Raw genomic sequence first — 19,539 nt, 5'->3', positions numbered from 1 at the left:
CCAAGACAACTGTATCTTGCCTACAGTCAAGCATGGTGGTGGTAGCATCATGGTCTTGGGCTGCATGAGTGTTGCTGGCACTGGGGAGCTGCAGTTCATTGAGGGAAACATGAATTCCAACATGTACTGTGACAATCTGAAACAGAGCATGATCCCCTCCCTTCGAAAACTGGATAACGACCCCAAACACAACCTCCAAGATGACAACTGCCTTGCTGAGGAAGCTGAAGGTAAAGGTGATGGACTAAACCCAATTGAGCACCTGTGGCGCATCCTCAAGTGGAAGGTGGAGGAGTTCAAGGTGTCTAACATCCACCAGCTCCGTGATGTCATCATGGAGGAGTGGAAGAGGATTCCAGTAGCAACCTGTGCAGCTCTGGTGAATTCCATGCCCAGGAGGGTTAAGGCAGTGCTGGATAATAATGGTGGTCACACAAAATATTGACACTTTGGGCACAATTTGGACATGTTCACTGTGGGGTGTACTCACTTATGTTGCCAGCCATTTAGACATTAATGGCTGTGTGTTGAGTTATTTTCAGAAGACAGTAAATCTACACTGCTATACAAGTTGTACACTGACTACTCTAAGTTATATCCAAGTTTTATTTCTATAGTGTTGTCCCATGAAAAGATATAATAAAATATTTGCAGAAATGTGAGGGGTGTACTCACTTTTGTGATACACTGTATATGCAAGTCACCCAAGCCACTGGCATTGATGCACCTCCATAACAAGACCTTTCACTAATAACAATCTGGATGGTCATTTTTATCTTAAGCAAAGAGAACTCTGCATCTGTTTCTCCTAAAAACAACCTGAACTCATTAGAACTCATGTCTTTAATATGCACTTTTAATACTCACTCAATGTGCATTTAGTCAGATGCAGAGGGTGCTTATTGTTGTAAACAAGGAAAATAAATAGCCTAATAAATTATGCTAGTTAGTCTTTCCTGTGCTTTGTCTATACACTTTCTTAATGTTTTTGACATAAAATAGTTTATAGTGTTACCTGAGAGTCCAGTCATGCTGACAGTAAGGCTGCACAAGGCCCAGGTAGAAACCCAGACTTTGTGTGACGTCCAGCACATTGCTGAAATCCAGACTAATAGAGTTAAAGAGCACAGCTGTCATGCTTATGTCATCCAGTGCCCAAACATCCTTCCCATGGCCTGAGTGGTATGGTTGCCACCAACGAAACTGCACCCCAAACTTCTGTGCACTTGGGGGAAGCTCCACTGAAACAATCCTAATGAAGAAAGTTTATTTATTACAGTGGTTTAGCTTGGCAGTTTTTATTTAAGCTCAGATCATTTTAACATAATGGCTGAAATCAAACAATAATAGCACACACAAACAAAAAATAGATCTGTAATAAAAAAAATACAGAAAAATATAAACAATGTTTCCTGACATCAGGAGCTTAAAAAGTAAATAACATACTACTGAAATAAAAATGCTATGTTGTTTAATCATATTTGTAACTGACATTTTTATGTGAGTGTGCTTAGCGATAAAGACAAAATTTAAACATTATTTTTAACTATATATATATATATTTTTTTATTTTACCCCTTTTTCTCCCCCTTTAGCGCATCCAATTGTTCAATTTGCATCGTCCTTCCTCTCTGTCTATGCCGAACCCCGCCCTGACCGAGGAGATCGAAGCTAACCCATATCCCCTCCGAAACATGAGCAGCAGCCGAATGCATTTTTGCCACCCACACATTTATGAGTTTGGCGCCATCTAGCGTTGCATGCGGAGAGACACACCCTAAGGGCACTCTTCCTCATCTCTTGTGCAGGCGCCTCTAAATCAGCCGGCAAAGGTCGTAATCGCATTCTGACAGAGAGAGACCCACATCCGGTTCTTTGTCCCACCCCCCAACTGAGCAACCGGCCAATTGTTGCTCATACAGCCACTCAGCTTCGAACCGGTGAAGCAGAGCTGGATTCGATACGAGGTACTGAGAATCCAGCTCTGGTTGCAGCGTGTCTCTTTACCGCTGCACCACCTGAGCGGCTTAACTGTATTTTTTAACATTTAGTTTACAGACATGTTCTGTAGTTTCTTAATTTAAATTGCAAAAGCGTATAGGTATATTTACCATTTTATTTATATTATTTATATTAAGTAATTCTACCATATTGCAAAGACAATAATCTTTCCAGTTGCTGTACTAAGCATTAAGCTCCAACTTTTCACTGATAGAAACCTCTGTACCTCTGTCAATTAGATGTTGTTAGTGGGACTTGTGAAATATGATCTAAATAACTTTTTTTAGATTTAATGATGACAGTGGTTGCTGACACAAAGAAAACAACCTTGCTACCTAAGCTGTGTTTCAGTTTTTTTACTCAATTTTACTCTTAATAATTAAGTCTTATCAGCTTGACTAAAACAAACACATTGTAGATAGTTCTGTTTTCTCTATCACTGCCATGCAGCAGCAATTGTGTTTGTGTGTGTTATAAGCTTAATTTGAATTAAAAAAAAAAAAGGCTTTCATATAAAACACTAGTTAGGAAACTTTATAGGGTGTGGTTACCTGGGCTCATGGAAGCCTTGGTAAGAGTAATGCTGCAGCAGGGTCCAGTTAATGCCGTTATCTGAGGTGTAATGAAGTAGTATACCCTCTCCAGGCCGATCTGGACCAGGACATGTACTACTACGACTGCCTAACCTCAGGGTAAACTGCAGGTACCTATTAAGACAAAATAACAGAGAGAAAAGTTTAATTTATTTGACTCAAATTACAGAAAAATGTTCTTTTGTAAAGAGCTATAGTCGATGAGACTGAAAGTGTGTGTGCACGTCTACCTGGCCTGAGAGCTATCTAGTGGAGTAGTGATCAAATGTCTCCTGCTGTCTCTGTTGAAGACCAAAGACTTCCCACTGGCTAAAACCCCACAGCCAAAGCTGACCTCAGCCCCCCGCAAAGAGGAAAAGCTGTGATAAGAAGAGAGCCTCTGGCTGGAAAAACCTTCTGACAAAAATGCAGGGAAGGTCTGCGATGCTATCTCACATGCAGGACCACTGAAACCTGGGTCACACCTGAGAAAGGATGATGTCAACAGAAAGTTTTAATGTAATTTCGATTAAGATATAACTGTTAAAATTACAGTTGTAGTCAAAAGTTTAAGTGCGATGAGTTAAGAAAGTATTTTAACCCCTTGTTTTTTGTTCACTTTATTGTGTTGTGGATTTTGAATGGATATAGTTGCCATTTTACCCATCAATCACTCCTAAATCCCCATAATGTCAAGGTGAAAACATGTTTTCAAAAACTGAATAAAAATCAAAAACTGAAGTCTCTTATTTACACAGCTACTTAGACTGTTTGTTGTGGCACTCCTGATTATGGTCAAGGGCACGCTGTTTGCTTTTAATTATTTTTGAGTTATGTCTAGAATTCAGCTAAAGTCCACCTGTTGCAATCTGATATGACTGGACATAGTTTGGAAAGGCACACACCAGGGGCTATAAGGGCCCACCATTTACAGTGCATTGTCAGGAAAAAGCCATAAAGTCCAATGAACTGTCTGTGGATATCTACAAGGAAACGAAACAATATCCAGGGCTTTAAGTGTTCCCATGACCACAGTAACCTTAATAATTTTAAAATGGAAGAAGCTTGGCCGCTCAGGTGGCGCAGCGGTAAAAATATTTGGGGTTTCGAATACATCGCATTGAATCTCAGCTCTGCCTTCTGACTGGGCTGGGTGGCTGCATGAACAAGATTGGCTGTTGTTCATAGGGTTAGGGGTAAAAAGTCGGATCATAGGTCCTCATAACTGGTGGAACTGCGGCCCCTGCTGGCTGGCACCTGCACAGGGCTTAGGAATAATGCTGATGGGGGTGTGGCCCTCCGTACACAGTGCCCGTCGGTGTATGAACTCGACTCGTGCAGGTGAAAAATGCAGTCTGTACTGACTGTCACTGACTGGAGGGGGCGTATGTCAGTTGAGAGGTGTCCTTAGTCAGCGGTGAAGGGTCGAATCAGTATAGAGGACGCAATCAGGGTAATTGGACACTACTAGATTAGGGGAGAAAATTGGGGGGGAAACGTGGGAAAAAATAGAAAATAAAAAATAAAAAAATAGAAGAAGCTTGGCACAACCGTGAACCTTGCTAGAGTCTAATAAAGCAGCTACAGTGTGATCTTAATGACAACCCTTAAATTTCTTTTTTTTTTTTACTTTTGTGTATGTTTGTGTACACTTAATGTACTTTAATGCCTTATTTCATACACCAGTGGTCTTTCTCTTATAGATAAATAATTGGAGGTACACATAGTAATTAACCAGGTTAATAAAATTGTATACTAATAACCATTTCAATTAAGATTATTGCCAGAACCTGAACTTAGATATACATGTTTACGTAAACCTTTGACTTCAACTGTATTTACCATGTTTAGAATAAATTTTTTATAGACAGATGTTACAAAATATATAACAATTTAATTTCTGGAAATGGCATTGTGCCCTAAAGTAATTGATTGCATCTTGCAGTCAAATGCTTACTTGCATCCAATGCGTGAGCAAAGTCCTCTTCCTGAGCAAAAGTGCAGACAAGCTGAACCAATATATACTGCAAAAAAATAAATAAATAAAAGTAGGGAAAAGAGAAATAAACAATATACAGCTCAAAAAATTAACAGAACACTTAATCATCACAGTATAAAACCAAGTCAATTAAACGTCATGGATATCAATCTGTGGTGTGGTCTGCATAAGTGAGTGTGAATCAATTTCTGGAGAGACTGGAGAAATGCACTGGAGAGACAACAGCAAGGTAACCCTCAAATGGGGAATGGTTTTTCTCTAGTTTTGTCCTTTTCAGTACTGGTGGCATGAGGTGGTACCTGCAGCCCATTTAGATTGCACAGGTAGTCCAGCTTCTCCATGATGCTGCCAGGGTCGAACTAACCTCCCTCTGATAGCCAACCGTAAAATGACTGCTATCAGATGGAGGTTTGTGAAATAAGAAATATACTATCTGTAATTGACACTGAAAACCAGATTTATGCATTTATAACTTCTCTGTTAGATTATTGTAATGCTTTTCTTACTGGATGAATTATAAACAAACTCCAGTTGGCTTAAATTGCAGCAGCTCGAGTGCTAACTAACTACAATGTTTGATCATATTACTCCTGTTGTAACATCTCTTCTCTGGCTGGCAATTCAATTCCACAATAATTACAAAATACTTTTACTAACCTATAAAGCGCTACATGGTCTGGCTCTACAGTATCTGAGTGAACTTATTGAGCACTACAATCCAGCACGTTCACATCATTCACAAGGTGCAGGGTTACTTATAGTTTCTAGAATTAAAACAATTGCAGCTGGTGGAAGTTGTGAAGCTTTTTCCTACAAAGCTCCACAACTTTGGAATAATATCCCTGCCTCTGTTCAGGATTCAGACACAGTCTGTTCAAGTCCAGTGTTGGCTTCTGACTGCACCTGATTTTTGGCCTCTAAGATCAGAGCTGCCCACCCCGATTACAGACAAAAGAGCAGAGCTTGGAGGTTCTAGGTCATAGAAACTTGTGGTGATCAGGGATGTTTGGTTGCTGTCATATTTCCTCTCTTGTCTGATCACTCAGGTTTGTTGACGGTGACACTTATTATGTTTTAGTGTATCTGACGCCACCACAAACAATCCAGGAGCTCACTGATGCCCTGATCCAAGTCTGGAAGGAGATCTCCCATTAATCCAGACATCAGTGGGTTGATGATTTTGGTTTCCATTGTTATGTCATTTTGTTCTCCACAAATTACACAATTCACTTTGCCAATGCTCCTTTCTTTAAGTTTTTGTTTAAATTATTCTAATGTTAGTAGCATTTGTTTCTCGGTTCTGTTGTTTAATATGCAATTTAACCTGTATATAGAGTTGTTAGTGTTAAGTATTGGGTTTAGGTTATATTTAGCTTAGTAGTTAGCATTTGGCATTAGTGTGTTGCTTTATTTAGTTTCATGTTTATCATTATCAATTAGCAATGCATTAGTTTAGTGTTGTTCCAGCTCTGGTGGTGGTTGTTGTATTTAGTATTTATGTACTCTACTCTTTTTGTAAATACAATACTTGCACTAGCGCAACCTGTTGTCTAATGTCTAATCACTTTTTTACAGAATCCTGTGCCATACAATGCTGCAGGGTTTTCACCCTAGTCTGCCTCTACACTGGCACTACGAGATTATTATTATGAACCGGTGGCACACGAGACTGGCGGAGGACGCAGCAGGCATCCGTGATTGAGCTGTGGTCCACTAAGGGGAGGGGCGCGTGGTGAAAGCCGTGCTTGGCATCCGTGCTCGAGCCGTGCCTTATACAGGGGAGGGGGGCGTGGCGGAAGCAGCGCTTGGTACACGCGACCGAGTGCTGTTCCACCAAGGGGAGGGGGGTGTGGTGTGAGGGGGGGCGCAAGTCGTGCTCGGCACACGAAGGGGGGCGCATGCCTAAAAAGGTTGAAAACCCCTGCTCTAGAGGGCTGGTCACCATTTCCAGATCAGACCAGTTGCTGATCCCAGTCGGATCCCCAGGCCTGTTGCCAGTCAAAGATGGCTCCTTAGACCAGGTGCCAGTCTCAGTTGGCTCCTCAGACCAGCCGTCGGTCCCAGCTGGCTCCCCATACCTGTTGATGTCCTCTGCTTGCTCTCCAGACCAATGACCTATCAAGGCTTTTCCTCTGCAGGTCAAACTGTATCTTATTAATTGGAAACTAAGTATATGAGTTATGCCAGTTTTAAAAATAGAATTTTTGTCCATTTTGCTTGATTCAAGGTGTTCAACAGTCACCAGTGTGGTCACATTTATCTGATATTCATGATATTTTTCTGTATTCATGATGCAATAAATTTTAAATAGGAGACATTTGGACTGTAGGCAGGCCAGTCAAGCACACACACTTTATGTCTATGAAGTCAAGCTGTTGTAACTCATGTAGAATGAGGCTTAGCACTGTCTTGCTAAAACAAAGAAAAGTGTTTAAATAGGTTAGGGATTAAACAGTTAATATATGTGTAGCCCAAATGTAAACATATTTTTCACTTTTAAATTTTTTCACAAATATTCAGGCAATAATACTGACATGTGATAACACAATTGACTCTAACCATTATCAATGGCCCACATATTTCCAGTTCCAGCTTCTGTTTGCCTCCAGCGGAACTGAGTGCTTTCTGTGAGGGCAGCATTGGGAAGAGGAATAGAAATCCTTGTCCATCTACATACACACACATGCACAAACATACACACAAGGAAACAAATATAAATGTTAACTTGCATATAAATGAAATTTGTAAGATCATATGGGATAATTGTATTTTTAATAACATAAAAAAATCAATAAAATTAAACATGGACATCAAGCACGTACCCACTTAAGTTTTCCGATGAGTAAATCGTGCTGTGGGGAAGATGTTGTCCAGAACACAGCTCAGGCAAACACTCCATGTGAAGAAGAGACCAAGAACGACCCTGACTGGTTGAAAATTCTAAACTGACACTGTCAATAACATAAATGTAAAAAACAAAATATAAATGAATTGTGCTAATACTATAGATTTATACAAAAGCAAAAGTCAGAATAATATTCATTACAATATACCCTAAAGTGTATGTCATTATGATACTATACAGAAATTTTTTTTTTCAAGAAGCTAATTAAGCAACCACCATTTTTGTCTAGAACAGCTTTAATTATTCTCTGAATAATTACAAATCCTAAATGGATTGTGGCCAGATGTTGATGATAAGCAATGAAGAATGTGATTGTCCTTTGCAGTCAGAATCCTTCAATAAAAATGGTTAAATTAGGTGATAGGTAAAGCTATGAAAATTGCATGTCTGCAGGCATGAGGTTCATCAATTTTTATTTTAATAATATTTGCAGTATTTATGGGGCATTAGTATATAGTGGTATAAAAACATCATTAAAGGAGAGTCTTACCTGTTAAAGTAAAATTGCATTGTTGTTATATGACTGAAGTAGTGAATTTACAAATGTCTTAAAAATCTGGTCATTAAGATAATATTTTCAATGCTTTTAATACAACCCCAAATCAAAAAAAAGTTGGGACAGTATTTAAATTGCAAATAAAATAAAAATGCAGTGTCCCTTACATTTACTTTGACTTTTATTTGATTGCCAAGATATTTCATGTTTTGTCTGCTCAACTTTATTTCATTGTTAATATACCTCCATTCCTGAATTTCAGGCCTGCAACACATTCCAAAAAAAGTTGGGACGGGGGCAGTTTGGGGCTAGTATCGAGGTGAAAAAAATAAATATTGATGTAATTCCAAACAGATGATGTCAACAGGTGATTGTAATCACGGTTTGGTACAAAAGCAGCATCCAGGGAAGGCTGAGTCTTTGATGAGCAAAGATGGCCAGAGGATCTCAAGTTTGTCAACAAATTATTAGAAAATGATTGAATGTTTAAAAACAATGTACCTCAAAGAAAGATTGGAAAGGAATTGCATATTTCTCCCCCTACAGTGTATAATATCATTAAACGATTGAAGGAATCGGGAGGAATTTCAGTGCGTAATAGCCAAGGGCGCAAGCTTAGGCTAACCGCCCGTGATCTTTGATCCCTCAGACGGACCGCCACTCAACAAGAGCTATATATAGATATAACTACATGGACCATCACACAGTGGAAACGTGTATTGTGATCAGATTGATCAGCATTCCTGGCCTTTTTTGGAAAAAATGGACACCGCGTGCTCTAGACCAAAGACGAAAAGGACCATCCAGACTGTTATCAGCAACAAATCCAAAAGCCAGGGTCTGTCATGGTATGGGTAATTTACACTTCTGTGATGGAAGCATTAATGCAGAAAAGTACATTGAGATCTTAGAGCAACATATGCTGCCTTGAAGAAGTCATCTTTTCCAGGGAAGTCCATGCATTATTCAACAAGACAATGCAAAACCACATGTTGCACACATTACAAAGACATGGCTGCGGAAGAAGAGGGTACTGGCCTGCCTGCAGTCCTGACCTGTCCCCAATAGAGAATGTGTGGAGAATTTTAAAACAAAAAACAACAACAACCCCGTACTGTTGCACATCTTAAGACGTGTTTGCAGGAAGAATGAGACAAAATAAAACCTGAAACAAAAACTAAATTGCTTCGTATCCTCTGTGCCAAAACGTCTTTTAAGTGTGGTGAAAAGAAATGGCAACATTACGAAGTGGTAAATGCTTTACTGTCCCAACTTTTTTTGGCATGTGTTGCAGGCCTGAAATGCAGGAATTGATGTTTATTAATAAATGAAATTAAGTTGACCAGACAAAATATGAAATATCTCAGGTTTCATACTGTCTGCAATGAAAAAAAGTCAAAGTAAATGTAAGAAATGTCAGTCATAGAATGAAAAGTATCAGAATCTTAGGCCTAGAATGAAAATTTTTTTTTGATATAAGGGCGTCTAACCCAAGGATTGGAATGTAAAAGTAAAGAAGGGGCGATTACCTCATCCCCCTAAAAACTGTATAAAAATGAAAGTTTGTGAACAGTGAGTTGTACTTGATCCAGATCTGTACCCACGTTTGATGCTTTTGAGCGCACATAAGATAAGATGCCTTCATTGTCATTTCAGTGTACAACGAAATTGAGAGGCAATCAAACAGTGGTTACACATACAATAAGTAAACGTAATCTTTGTGTTGGTTACAATCAGGATGGTCCTTTCTCTCTTCATCCCAAACTTAAAAAGCCACACTGTAAAAAAAGCAACTACGTTTCATTAACCTGATTTGGGATTTTGAGTTACTGAAACAAGGAAATCTGAATTACTTAGCGTGAACAAGCAAAAACATGTTGGGCCAACAGATTTCACCCTGATATTGTGGCAACAAGATTCTCCGAGTTAACAGAACAATCAATTTTCAGTTATACAATGCTGATTGTGTAATTGGCTGATTGCACATGTGCACCAAGGCACATGGACAAACGCGGGGTTTCTCAGTCTGCAAACCAGGGGCTCATTTGGAACGGTGCTTCACATGCGGTTTCAGAAAGGTAAGTTATACAATATTTATTTAGTTTTAATTTTTGCTAGATGTGAGTTGTGTTTACTGAAAATAATAATGCTTAATAATATAATCGGAAATAATAATGCTTATTTTACACTATTTTATGCTTATTTTTTTAGTTTGAGTTTAGGATTGTTTGGTAGCATAATGTTGTTTACTTAATGCTAAATATGAATCAAATAAGATTCATTATTTTACTATTTTGTAAAAGAACAGTATACTGTTGGGTATTATTGATTATACATGTAACTTGTTCTAGTGGATTTTGTGTGTCTTTATTACTGCCCTATTGTAAGTTGAATTCTTACATGCAAAAGAAATGTGTCTGAATTCTGTGAAGACTGAACTTTGATTGACCTGATACTTTGTACGCACTCTGCACCTGGTGTGGGCAGACAGGAATAACCTGACCTTCTGAAGTGTGACAAAAACAGGATACATCTGGGTGGCTCTTTTACCGGCAATGAACAAAGTGAGGGGAAAATAGCTAAACAGAAAAACCATTAAAATTTAATTTCTGCATAGGATTATATAGGACATATTAGTTGTGACTGTGTGAATTCTTCCTATCCCAGTAAGTGTCTTTAAATTATTGCGTATTATTATAATTAGAAAATTGTCCTATAGAAATTGGTAAAAGTATTGTAAGGGAATTGAGGATTGACTCTTCCCAAGTGGCAGTAGAGGATTGACTCCTGCCTTGTTATTTCTTAGTATTGTAAGGGAATTGAGGATTGACTCTTCCCAAGTGGTAGTAGAGGATTGACTCCTACCTTATTATTTCTTATTATTTCTGTAAGGGAATCAAGGATTGATTCTTGCCAAGTGGCAGTAGAGGATTGACTCCTGCCTTATTATTTTTTATTATTTGTATGTAAGGGAGTTGAGGATTGACTCCTTCCGGCGGCAGTAGAGGATTGACTCCAGTCATAGATTTTCATCGATCTTTGTGAGTTTGTCTTGTAGAAATACATGCAAGTTTTATTTTTGATTTACTGATTTAACCAATTAGAATGTGGATTACTGTAATTACTGTTATTGCTTTGATCATTTTTATAATGGGAATGTGTTGTGAATGTATTTAGAATATATGTATATTTTCTGGTGTCTCTGTCTCTAATGATACAGAAAGGTTAATAGAACTGGCCAGAAAATTAGGAATATAAGGGTGGTATAGTATTGTGAACCTAACAGAAGGGTCTTCTTGACTGGACCATTTGTTTGCGAATAACTACCCGCTCTCGTGGTAGAAGCTTGGTCAGTTGGAAAACAAATTAAGGTCTAACAAGGAGGGACTTGGGTACTTTTGCTGGACGGGGTTGTATGAAATTGTGTTTGTATTGTATTAGTTACATCTCCTGGTAAAAGTTAAATTATGGCAGATTGTATTAAAAAGGAAGTAGATACAGCTGGAAAACTAAAGGCACGTATTCTCAGTAGGATTGAAACTACCAGTATTGCAAAAATTAGAAAATCCAAAATCAAAAGGCAGAAAAATTACTCCTTGAGTGGCAGGACAAGAATTTGTATCCGGCAGATTCGAATCCCGCCCCTACTGGACAAGACAGAAAGCGTATACTTTCTGTGGAAAAAGGAAATCAAAGTTTAGCTTTGGCTCACTGGCGAAGAGGAGGAGAACATAGATTTGATCCGTTAAAAATTGCTCTGGACAAAGCCAACGATCGTTTGGCAATTGTCACTGATTTACTATTACACATGAAGGCTGTCACTGTAAAAATGAATGACCCACTTGAGAAAGACACAGACAGTGAATCTTCGAAAGTCCCATCAATCATACCTACTGTCAGACCAGAGGATATTTATAATCTTGAAAAAACAAAGGAAAATACCTGCCCTGGAGATCACGTTTATCAGACCTGGGCATTGTACGGCCCGCGAGACATCCCCAACCGGCCCGCATGAGGTTCGTGGCAATTAAAAATTAGATGTAAATAAATGTACATCAAACATGCAATATAACAGGATTGATTTTGACGAGAGCGCTGTGTCTTTAAATATCCGTACTTTGTGATTTGCGTATGCGCGTGTGCGCGCGAGTGTATCAGCTTCACTGTAATGCGAACAGAACAGTGTGATTGACGGTGGAGTTTTTAACAAGACACGAACTTCTGAATTGTTTATTTACTAAAGTCAGATGTGACGCTGGTTAACGATCAGAATTTAGGCTCTAAATCGCTGTTGCGGTACTAAACAGAAATACAAGAACATGAACGATGTGGAGTGTCACACCTGAAGCTTCTCTGACTAAACTGCAAAAGCAATAAAGACTGTTTTATAAAGTTTAACACGTCCAGAACTGAAGCAGTCAGGACCAGCTCAGTGATTTTAAAAATAATATTAAACAATAACAAAGGACTGAAAAACAAATGAGGTAATTAGACTCAAAACAAAATAAAGTTTAAAAACCTGCACATTTTGTTCACATTTGTTTTTGCGTTTGTTTAAATAGTAAAATAATGTTGATGTGTTTACTCTGCATACTTCTAATTTTCTAAATGTAACATCAAAACATTAACAGCTTATTAGAACTGTACAATTCACTGCTTTTCATAAAGAGTGGACAGTTGTAGCCTAGTGGTTAAGGTACTGGACTAGTAATCAGAAGGCTGCTGGTTCAAGCCCCACCACTGCCAGGTTGCTGCTGTTGGGCCCTTGAGCAAGTCCCATAACCCTTAATTGCTCAGACTGTATACTGTAACTGTATTGTAAATCGCTTTGGATAAATGCGTCTGATAAATGCTGAAAATGTAAATGTAAATAAAAAGATCAAATGAATCTTGAGCAGAATTAAGTTCACCTTATTGGTCCGGCCCTCCACAACAGTCCGAGTTTCTTATGTGGCCCCTTGGAAAATTTAATTGCCCACCCCTGACGTTTATGATCCCTTGATCCCAATAATTCACAAAATTTACCCAATATTGGCCGAACAAGCGAGACCTCCCGCTTATAACGAAGCAGTTCACTGTTTTGATCAACTACTACCAGGTTTACCTGCCCCAATCTCTCCTATAGTATCTGCTCCTGAGGTTAAAGTACAAGCCCCAGTTTTGCAAATAAATGGTGGTGTATTGGGTGTAAGAGAAGGTGAATTGGAAGTAACGATTAAGGGAGAAATTGACCAACAACGGCAAATTGATGGACTAAATTTGTTAGTTACGGAACAAAATGCAAACATAGACCGTCTAAAACACATGATTTTGACTGAAATAGACAGGTCCGGGAGACCAGACTGCCATGAACGAAATTGCCAATCACCAAATGCAAAATCTACCCCAATGTCTGCCATTTATGGCACTAGGCCCGATCCTTTTCCCCAAGACATGCGTCACAGCCCCATAGGCGTGCCCGAACACCAAGAAAAGGACAGAGAACAGCTGAAAAGTTGCGCCAGTGATACTGTTGACGAAAGAAGTGTGATAAGTGATTGTACTGAAGAACCTAATAGACCAGAAGCTCTGGCCCTCCATCACAGTAATCATGGCCATTCTCATAGTGTAATAATAACAGGCACGGACCTTGTAGTTAAAGGACCTGTCTCCAATTCTGACCCTGCCACTGGACCATTGATGGAGCTGGAACTTGACCCTCCAGCTGTGAATACTCGGTCTAAAACCCAGTCAAAAATTGGGCAGTTCCAGTTGGTTACGACTGTCTCCGGGGTCGAATATGTTCCCTGGAGTCATAGGGATATGGAAGGGCTGGTAAATAAACTGCCACCATTACATAAGGGAGGGCAAAATTGGATCACACAACTTGAAAAGTTCACAGCTGGTGATACTCTGTGCTTGGGTGACATCAGAGCTCTTCTGCTCCGTATTGAAGGAAAACACAAGCTGGCTCAAGTTGAACAATTGTCCAACACCAATAAATTGACATCTGACCAGTCCCTTAATGGCATTAAGAACTCCCTGTGGGATTCCATACGTTCCTTGTTTCCAACAACCCGAAACCTGACAAATTTATCATCCCTGAAACTAGAGGACTCTGAAGACATTCATGTGTACCTGAAAAGGAGTGCCGAGCAGTGGTTAGAGAACACAGGTGAGAGACAAGACAGGACTGACGCTACCACGTTATTATACAGGGCACAAGTATTAAGGGGGCTACCTAAAGAGCTACAGTTCAAATTAGAGGATGTAATTGACTTGGCTGACATGGAGGATGGAAAATGGACAGCTACTCTGGCCCATTATGTGCGTCGCTATAGGGAAGCCCAACAGCAACAAAAGGATGAGCTGGACGTCCTATCAAGACGTCTGCTTAAACTTGAAGTCGCTGAAAAAGATAAACTTGCCACACAGAATAAACGAGATAGAAAACAGTTGGTGGCCATACAACCACAAGACCCACCTCAGCAGTATGCCCCTCAAACTCAGCTACAGGCGATCGTTCCAGTACAGCCCTTACCTCCGCCTGCAGTAGCTTATCCAACAGCTTATCCGACAGGTGCATACCAGCCCACTTACCTAAATTACCAAAACCATGGGTATAGGCTTCAACCTAACCGTGGGCGAGGGAGATTTAATGGCAGGCAGCCCAGAAAGGAAAATTATTGTTATGCCTGCGGTCAATCAGGCCATTTCTCCAAAAGCTGACCGAACCAGTACACCCAAATACAACCTGGAATGATGGCTGTCCCCCAGCCAGCACTAGGACGCCAGCAGGCTGCAGGCTTTCCTACTGCTCAGCTGCAGGGTGCCCCGAGATACGCCATAACTCAGCCTGTTGCCCAAGGTCATGTCCCAAATCCTGGTTTAGCACCTGGAGTGACCTACCAGGCCCCGGTCCTGCCAGGACAGGGTGGGGTCTATGGTCATTCATATTGATGGGGCCCAGGGTATCCAACACCAGGTGTAAAAGCTTTTGAAAAAGAACCATTGGTCACCTGCCATGTGGAGGGTCGCCTTGTTCAGTTGTTGTTGGACACTGGTGCCACTGCATCCTGTCTTACGGGTGCAGGGGGCTGGCAACCACCACTGACAGACTCTTAACACAATCAGATATTCAGGGAAAATTGAAACTCGAAATTACACAAAGCCATTGGTTACTGCTGTTGGGATTCAGACCCTAACTCACTCTTTCTTATTTGCTCCAAAATGCCCTGTCAATTTGTTGGGCCGTGATTTACTGACTAAATTAGGTGCCACCATTTACTGTACAGATCAGGGCCTGAAATTGTGCTTAGCAGGTCATCGTCCACCCAATACAGCCCAGATTTTGTTCATGTCCAACGCCCCGACACCAGACAATCAGTCACCTAATGCTACTGTCTATTGGTCTAGACTGCTGACCGACGGGCCAGACACACCCCGTCTTTTGCGCACCCATCAGTCCTGGAAGCCCTGGATCCTATCCATTGGGGCCTACTCCCCTCCCATTGACCCATTACATTGTACCTACAATTATTTGCGCTCCCCTGACAAACAGTACCAACAAGCATGGGAGGAGGAAAAGGAGGGTCAAGTAGAACATTTGGAGATAACAGACCTATATGTTGGAACAGTTGGAGTGGCCGCATATGTCTCTCTCAGCCCAGATCAACTGACCTGGTTTGTGGAAACTAATGGACCCAACTGTGCCTCATGTCACACTAGCCATAGGTAAAGGATACGAGGCTAGGTCATTAGGTCCGATGGTAAAAGAAGCTATCACTGCCAGATATGCCCCCACTGAGATTCCCTATCTAAGCAGATCATCAGACGGTTCGTACTGGAAAATTGACAATCATTGTACAGACAAAGCCCTGTTGGAAGAACAATTGCTGTCCAGACACCATGGTAGGGAACACACCAACCACGAAATGACCAATAGATACCTAGTCAAGGTTCCACCTTGTATCTGGACCATCGACCAGTGTGACATAGGTCTGGTGACTCATCACTGCATTACAGTACGTCTGAAACCTGATGCGTTCCCAGTATGGAAACCTCAGTATCCTTTGAAATCAGAACAGTCTCTGGGCATAAAAGACACCATAGCAGGACTACTGACTGCTGGTGTTCTCAGACACTCTAATTCTGACTGGAACACCCCGATCCTACCTATCTCCAAAGGAGAAGGAAAAGGATGGCGTATGGTGCACGACTTAAGGGAAATTAATAAAGCTACTGTCACTGAAAATATCCCTGTACCAGACCCATACCTGGCCTTGCAGAATCTGACACCTGACCATTGTTATTTCTCTGTCATCGATCTGGCAAATGCATTTTTCTGCATGCCATTGGCCAACTCCTGCCAAGACATCTTCTCCTTCACATATGAGGGTCAGAATACACTTATAACAGGCTGCCACAGGGCTATAAGGATAGCCCAGGTCTGTTTAACGGTGCTCTTAAAGCTGACCTGTCCAGTTTGACTTTACCTGATAACACTGTTTTAGTCCAGTATGTTGATGACCTATTGATAGCAGCTCCCGACGCACAAAACTGCTTGACCGCCACCATCTCCTTGTTAACACTGTTGGATAACCTCGGGTGTAAGGTCAAACAAGACAAATTGCAGGTTGCCAGGCCAGTAGTGACCTTCCTGGGACACCAGATTTCTGCTAATGGCCATACTCTGACAGTCACACAGCGACAATCGATCCTGCACCATGGTAAACCCAGCACAGTGCAAGACCTACTGGCTTTTTTGGGTCTGACAGGCTACAGTCGTCATTTCATTTTCGACTATGTGGGTTTGACACAACCCCTAAGGGACTGTCTGGCCGAGGTAGGCCATAGCAACCTTAAAGCAAAACTAATCTGGACCATTGACGCCGAAAAAGCCTTCATTGACTTAAAGCAAGCCTTGGCGTATGCTGAACATTTACAGGCCCCAGATTATGAAAAACTCTTTTTCCTAGATGTTTCTGAAAGGAACGGTATAATCAATGCCGTTCTCTTTCAGAAAGGGGAGAGGGAAAGTAATAGACAGATTCTCATGTACTACAGCTCAAAACTAGATGTAATGGAACAGGGCCAAACACATTGCACTAGACAAATTGCTGCCTTGGCCAAGGCTGTTGACAAAACTGCTCATTTAGTCATGTGTCACCCTCTAGTGATCAACACAAACCATGGTGTTGTTGCCTTTCTTACTTCTACAGCATTCACCCTTTCACCTACTAGGAAGATGAGAATCAGCGATACACTGACACAACCACACATCACATTCACACACAAAAACACGGTGAATATGGCAAAACAACTACCGCACACTGACTTGGAACCACATGACTGTGAGTTTGTGGCCCAGAGGGACCTGAGACTCAGGGAAGACCTGGGTAGTGACCCTTTAGAAAATCCTGAAGTGGTACTTTTTTGTGATGGTTGTTGTTATAGAGGAGAAGAGGGAAATGTGGCCTCTTTTGCTGTAGTTGAACAACAGGGGAAAGGCTTTGTCACCAGGGTAGCAGAAATCATACCCCAGCCAGCGTCAGCCCAACTTGCTGAGATAGTAGCGCTAACAAAAGCCCTAGAATTGGGAAAGGACAAGGTCCTAAACGTTTACACAGACTCTGCTTATGCCCACTGCGCAGTCCATGTGGATGGACCACAGTGGATGAGGAGAGGATTTGTGACCTCTCAAAACACTCCTGTGAAACATGCAGAAGCCCTAAAAGCTTTATTAAGTGCTGCTCTGTTGCCCAAACTAGTAGCGGTAATTAAGTGCAAAGGGCACTCCAAGATAAATGACTTGGAGGGACTGGGAAACAACGCAGCAGACGCTGCAGCTAAAAGGGCAGGAGGTTACACTGTAAAAATGACTGTAAGAGCTGACGTAAAAGTACCTGACTTATCACTTGACAATGTGCGTGAGATGCAACAGAACAGTGGTGCCTATGAGAAAAAACAGTGGTTAGCAAGGGGAGCAGTAGAGAGGGATGGAATCTGGAGATCATTAGATGCGAGGCTTGTGGCTCCAGCAGAGCTATGCACCCTGCTAATTAGACAAGCCCATGGACCCACCCACGTGGGAGCCAGGCGTACCATGAAAGTGGCATTACACTGGTGGCACCCCTACTTGATGGCAATGGTGGAAAATTATGTGGAAGAATGCCCCACTTGTTCAGAATTTAATATCAAGCGACCCTTTAAGAGGCCCATGGGACATTTTCCAGTTCCAGACGCACCTTTCAAGGAGATTTGCATTGATTTCACAAACATGGGACCTGATAAGTTAGTAAGGGGGTTTAGGTACATTCTGGTAATGGTTGACAGATACACCAGATGGGTGGAAGCAATACCCTCATTCCACGCTATGGAGTACCTAAACTGATCAGGTCTGATAATGGCACACATTTCACAAGCAAGCACTTGAGGGAAGTGGAGGAACACATAGGAATTGTGCACAAGTTTGGAGCTGTTTATCACCCCAGCTCCCAGGGACTAGTAAAAAGGGCAAATCAGACATTAAAAAGCAAGATCGCAAAGATCTGTCATGGGGGAAAACTTACATGGGTAGATGCATTACCGCTTGCCCTTATGTCCATGAGATCAGCTGAACGGGAGAAAACGCATTTGTCCCCACATGAGTTGTTAACGGGGAGGCGAATGACAGGGCCCACTAGAGACAATGTTACAGGGCCAGCTTTGGATCTTTGGCAAACAGAGGAAGATGAGTACATGCGAGCTCTAACTAATCTTACTCGAGCTTTTTTCTACACAGGTCCAGCGGAGTGAGCCCCCTCTGGAACCACCAGCAGACGACGGCGAGTGGCTGGAGTTCAAAACTGTCAAGCCTGGCAACTGGGTACAGGTGAAAGTCCACAAAAGAAAGTGGTCTGAGCCCATGTGGAGACACCGTGGACGCCGAAAACTACTAAGACGGGTTTAATTCCGAGTGGTTCAGCGATCAGAGCGTCTCCCGTGCAGATGTATGGTGGCTGTGTGATCCTAAAGTCTTAAGATCTAAGCTTCCTAAGAATTGGAGGGGGATTTGTGCCCTCGTACAACTAGTGATGTCACTATATGTGCTTCCGTTGGGTGGGGAGCCAGTGGGGAAGGACACAAACACACATGGCCGTGTTAAGCGAACAGTAGAGCCCATCAGGCTCTTTTGATCCAAAAGTTTATGTCGACTTCATAGGGGTACCTAGGGGGGTCCCTGATGAGTTTAAAGCAAGAGATCAAGTCGCAGCCGGCTTTGAAAGTTTGTTGTTTTGGTGGTCCACGATTAACAAAAATGTGGATTGGATAAATGAAATTTACTATAACCAGCAACGTTTTGTCAATTATACAAGGGATGCAGTCAAAGGAATTAATGAACAACTGGATAAAACTAGCTTAATGGCATGGCAAAATAGGATAGCTTTAGATTTCCTATTAGCTGAAAAGGGCGGTGTGTGTAAGATGTTTGGGGAGCAGTGTTTCACATTTATTCCTAACAATACAGCCCCTGATGGGACCATAACTAGGGCTCTTGAGGGTCTGACCTCCTTAAGTAATGAATTAGCTGAAAATAGTGGAATTG

The 19,539-nt window shown here is 41.4% G+C and overlaps 1 protein-coding gene across 1 annotated transcript in view; it reads right to left on the bottom strand.

The window, feature by feature from the left end:
• Positions 1-19,539, bottom strand: part of reln (reelin) — a 360,462-nt gene that overhangs the window by 242,321 nt on the left and 98,602 nt on the right. The window contains exons 15-20 of the mRNA XM_063004091.1: positions 7,395-7,523; positions 7,132-7,241; positions 4,531-4,597; positions 2,825-3,058; positions 2,553-2,708; positions 1,016-1,252 (exon numbers count right to left, since the gene is read on the bottom strand). Of these exons, the coding sequence (XP_062860161.1) occupies positions 1,016-1,252; positions 2,553-2,708; positions 2,825-3,058; positions 4,531-4,597; positions 7,132-7,241; positions 7,395-7,523 (933 nt within the window). The remainder of the gene's footprint in view (positions 1-1,015; positions 1,253-2,552; positions 2,709-2,824; positions 3,059-4,530; positions 4,598-7,131; positions 7,242-7,394; positions 7,524-19,539) is intronic.

The sequence above is a fragment of the Trichomycterus rosablanca genome, chromosome 11, assembly GCF_030014385.1.
Source record: "Trichomycterus rosablanca isolate fTriRos1 chromosome 11, fTriRos1.hap1, whole genome shotgun sequence".
Taxonomy (NCBI): Eukaryota; Metazoa; Chordata; class Actinopteri; order Siluriformes; family Trichomycteridae; genus Trichomycterus; species Trichomycterus rosablanca.
This window is presented reverse-complemented; position numbering and strand designations above follow the sequence as displayed.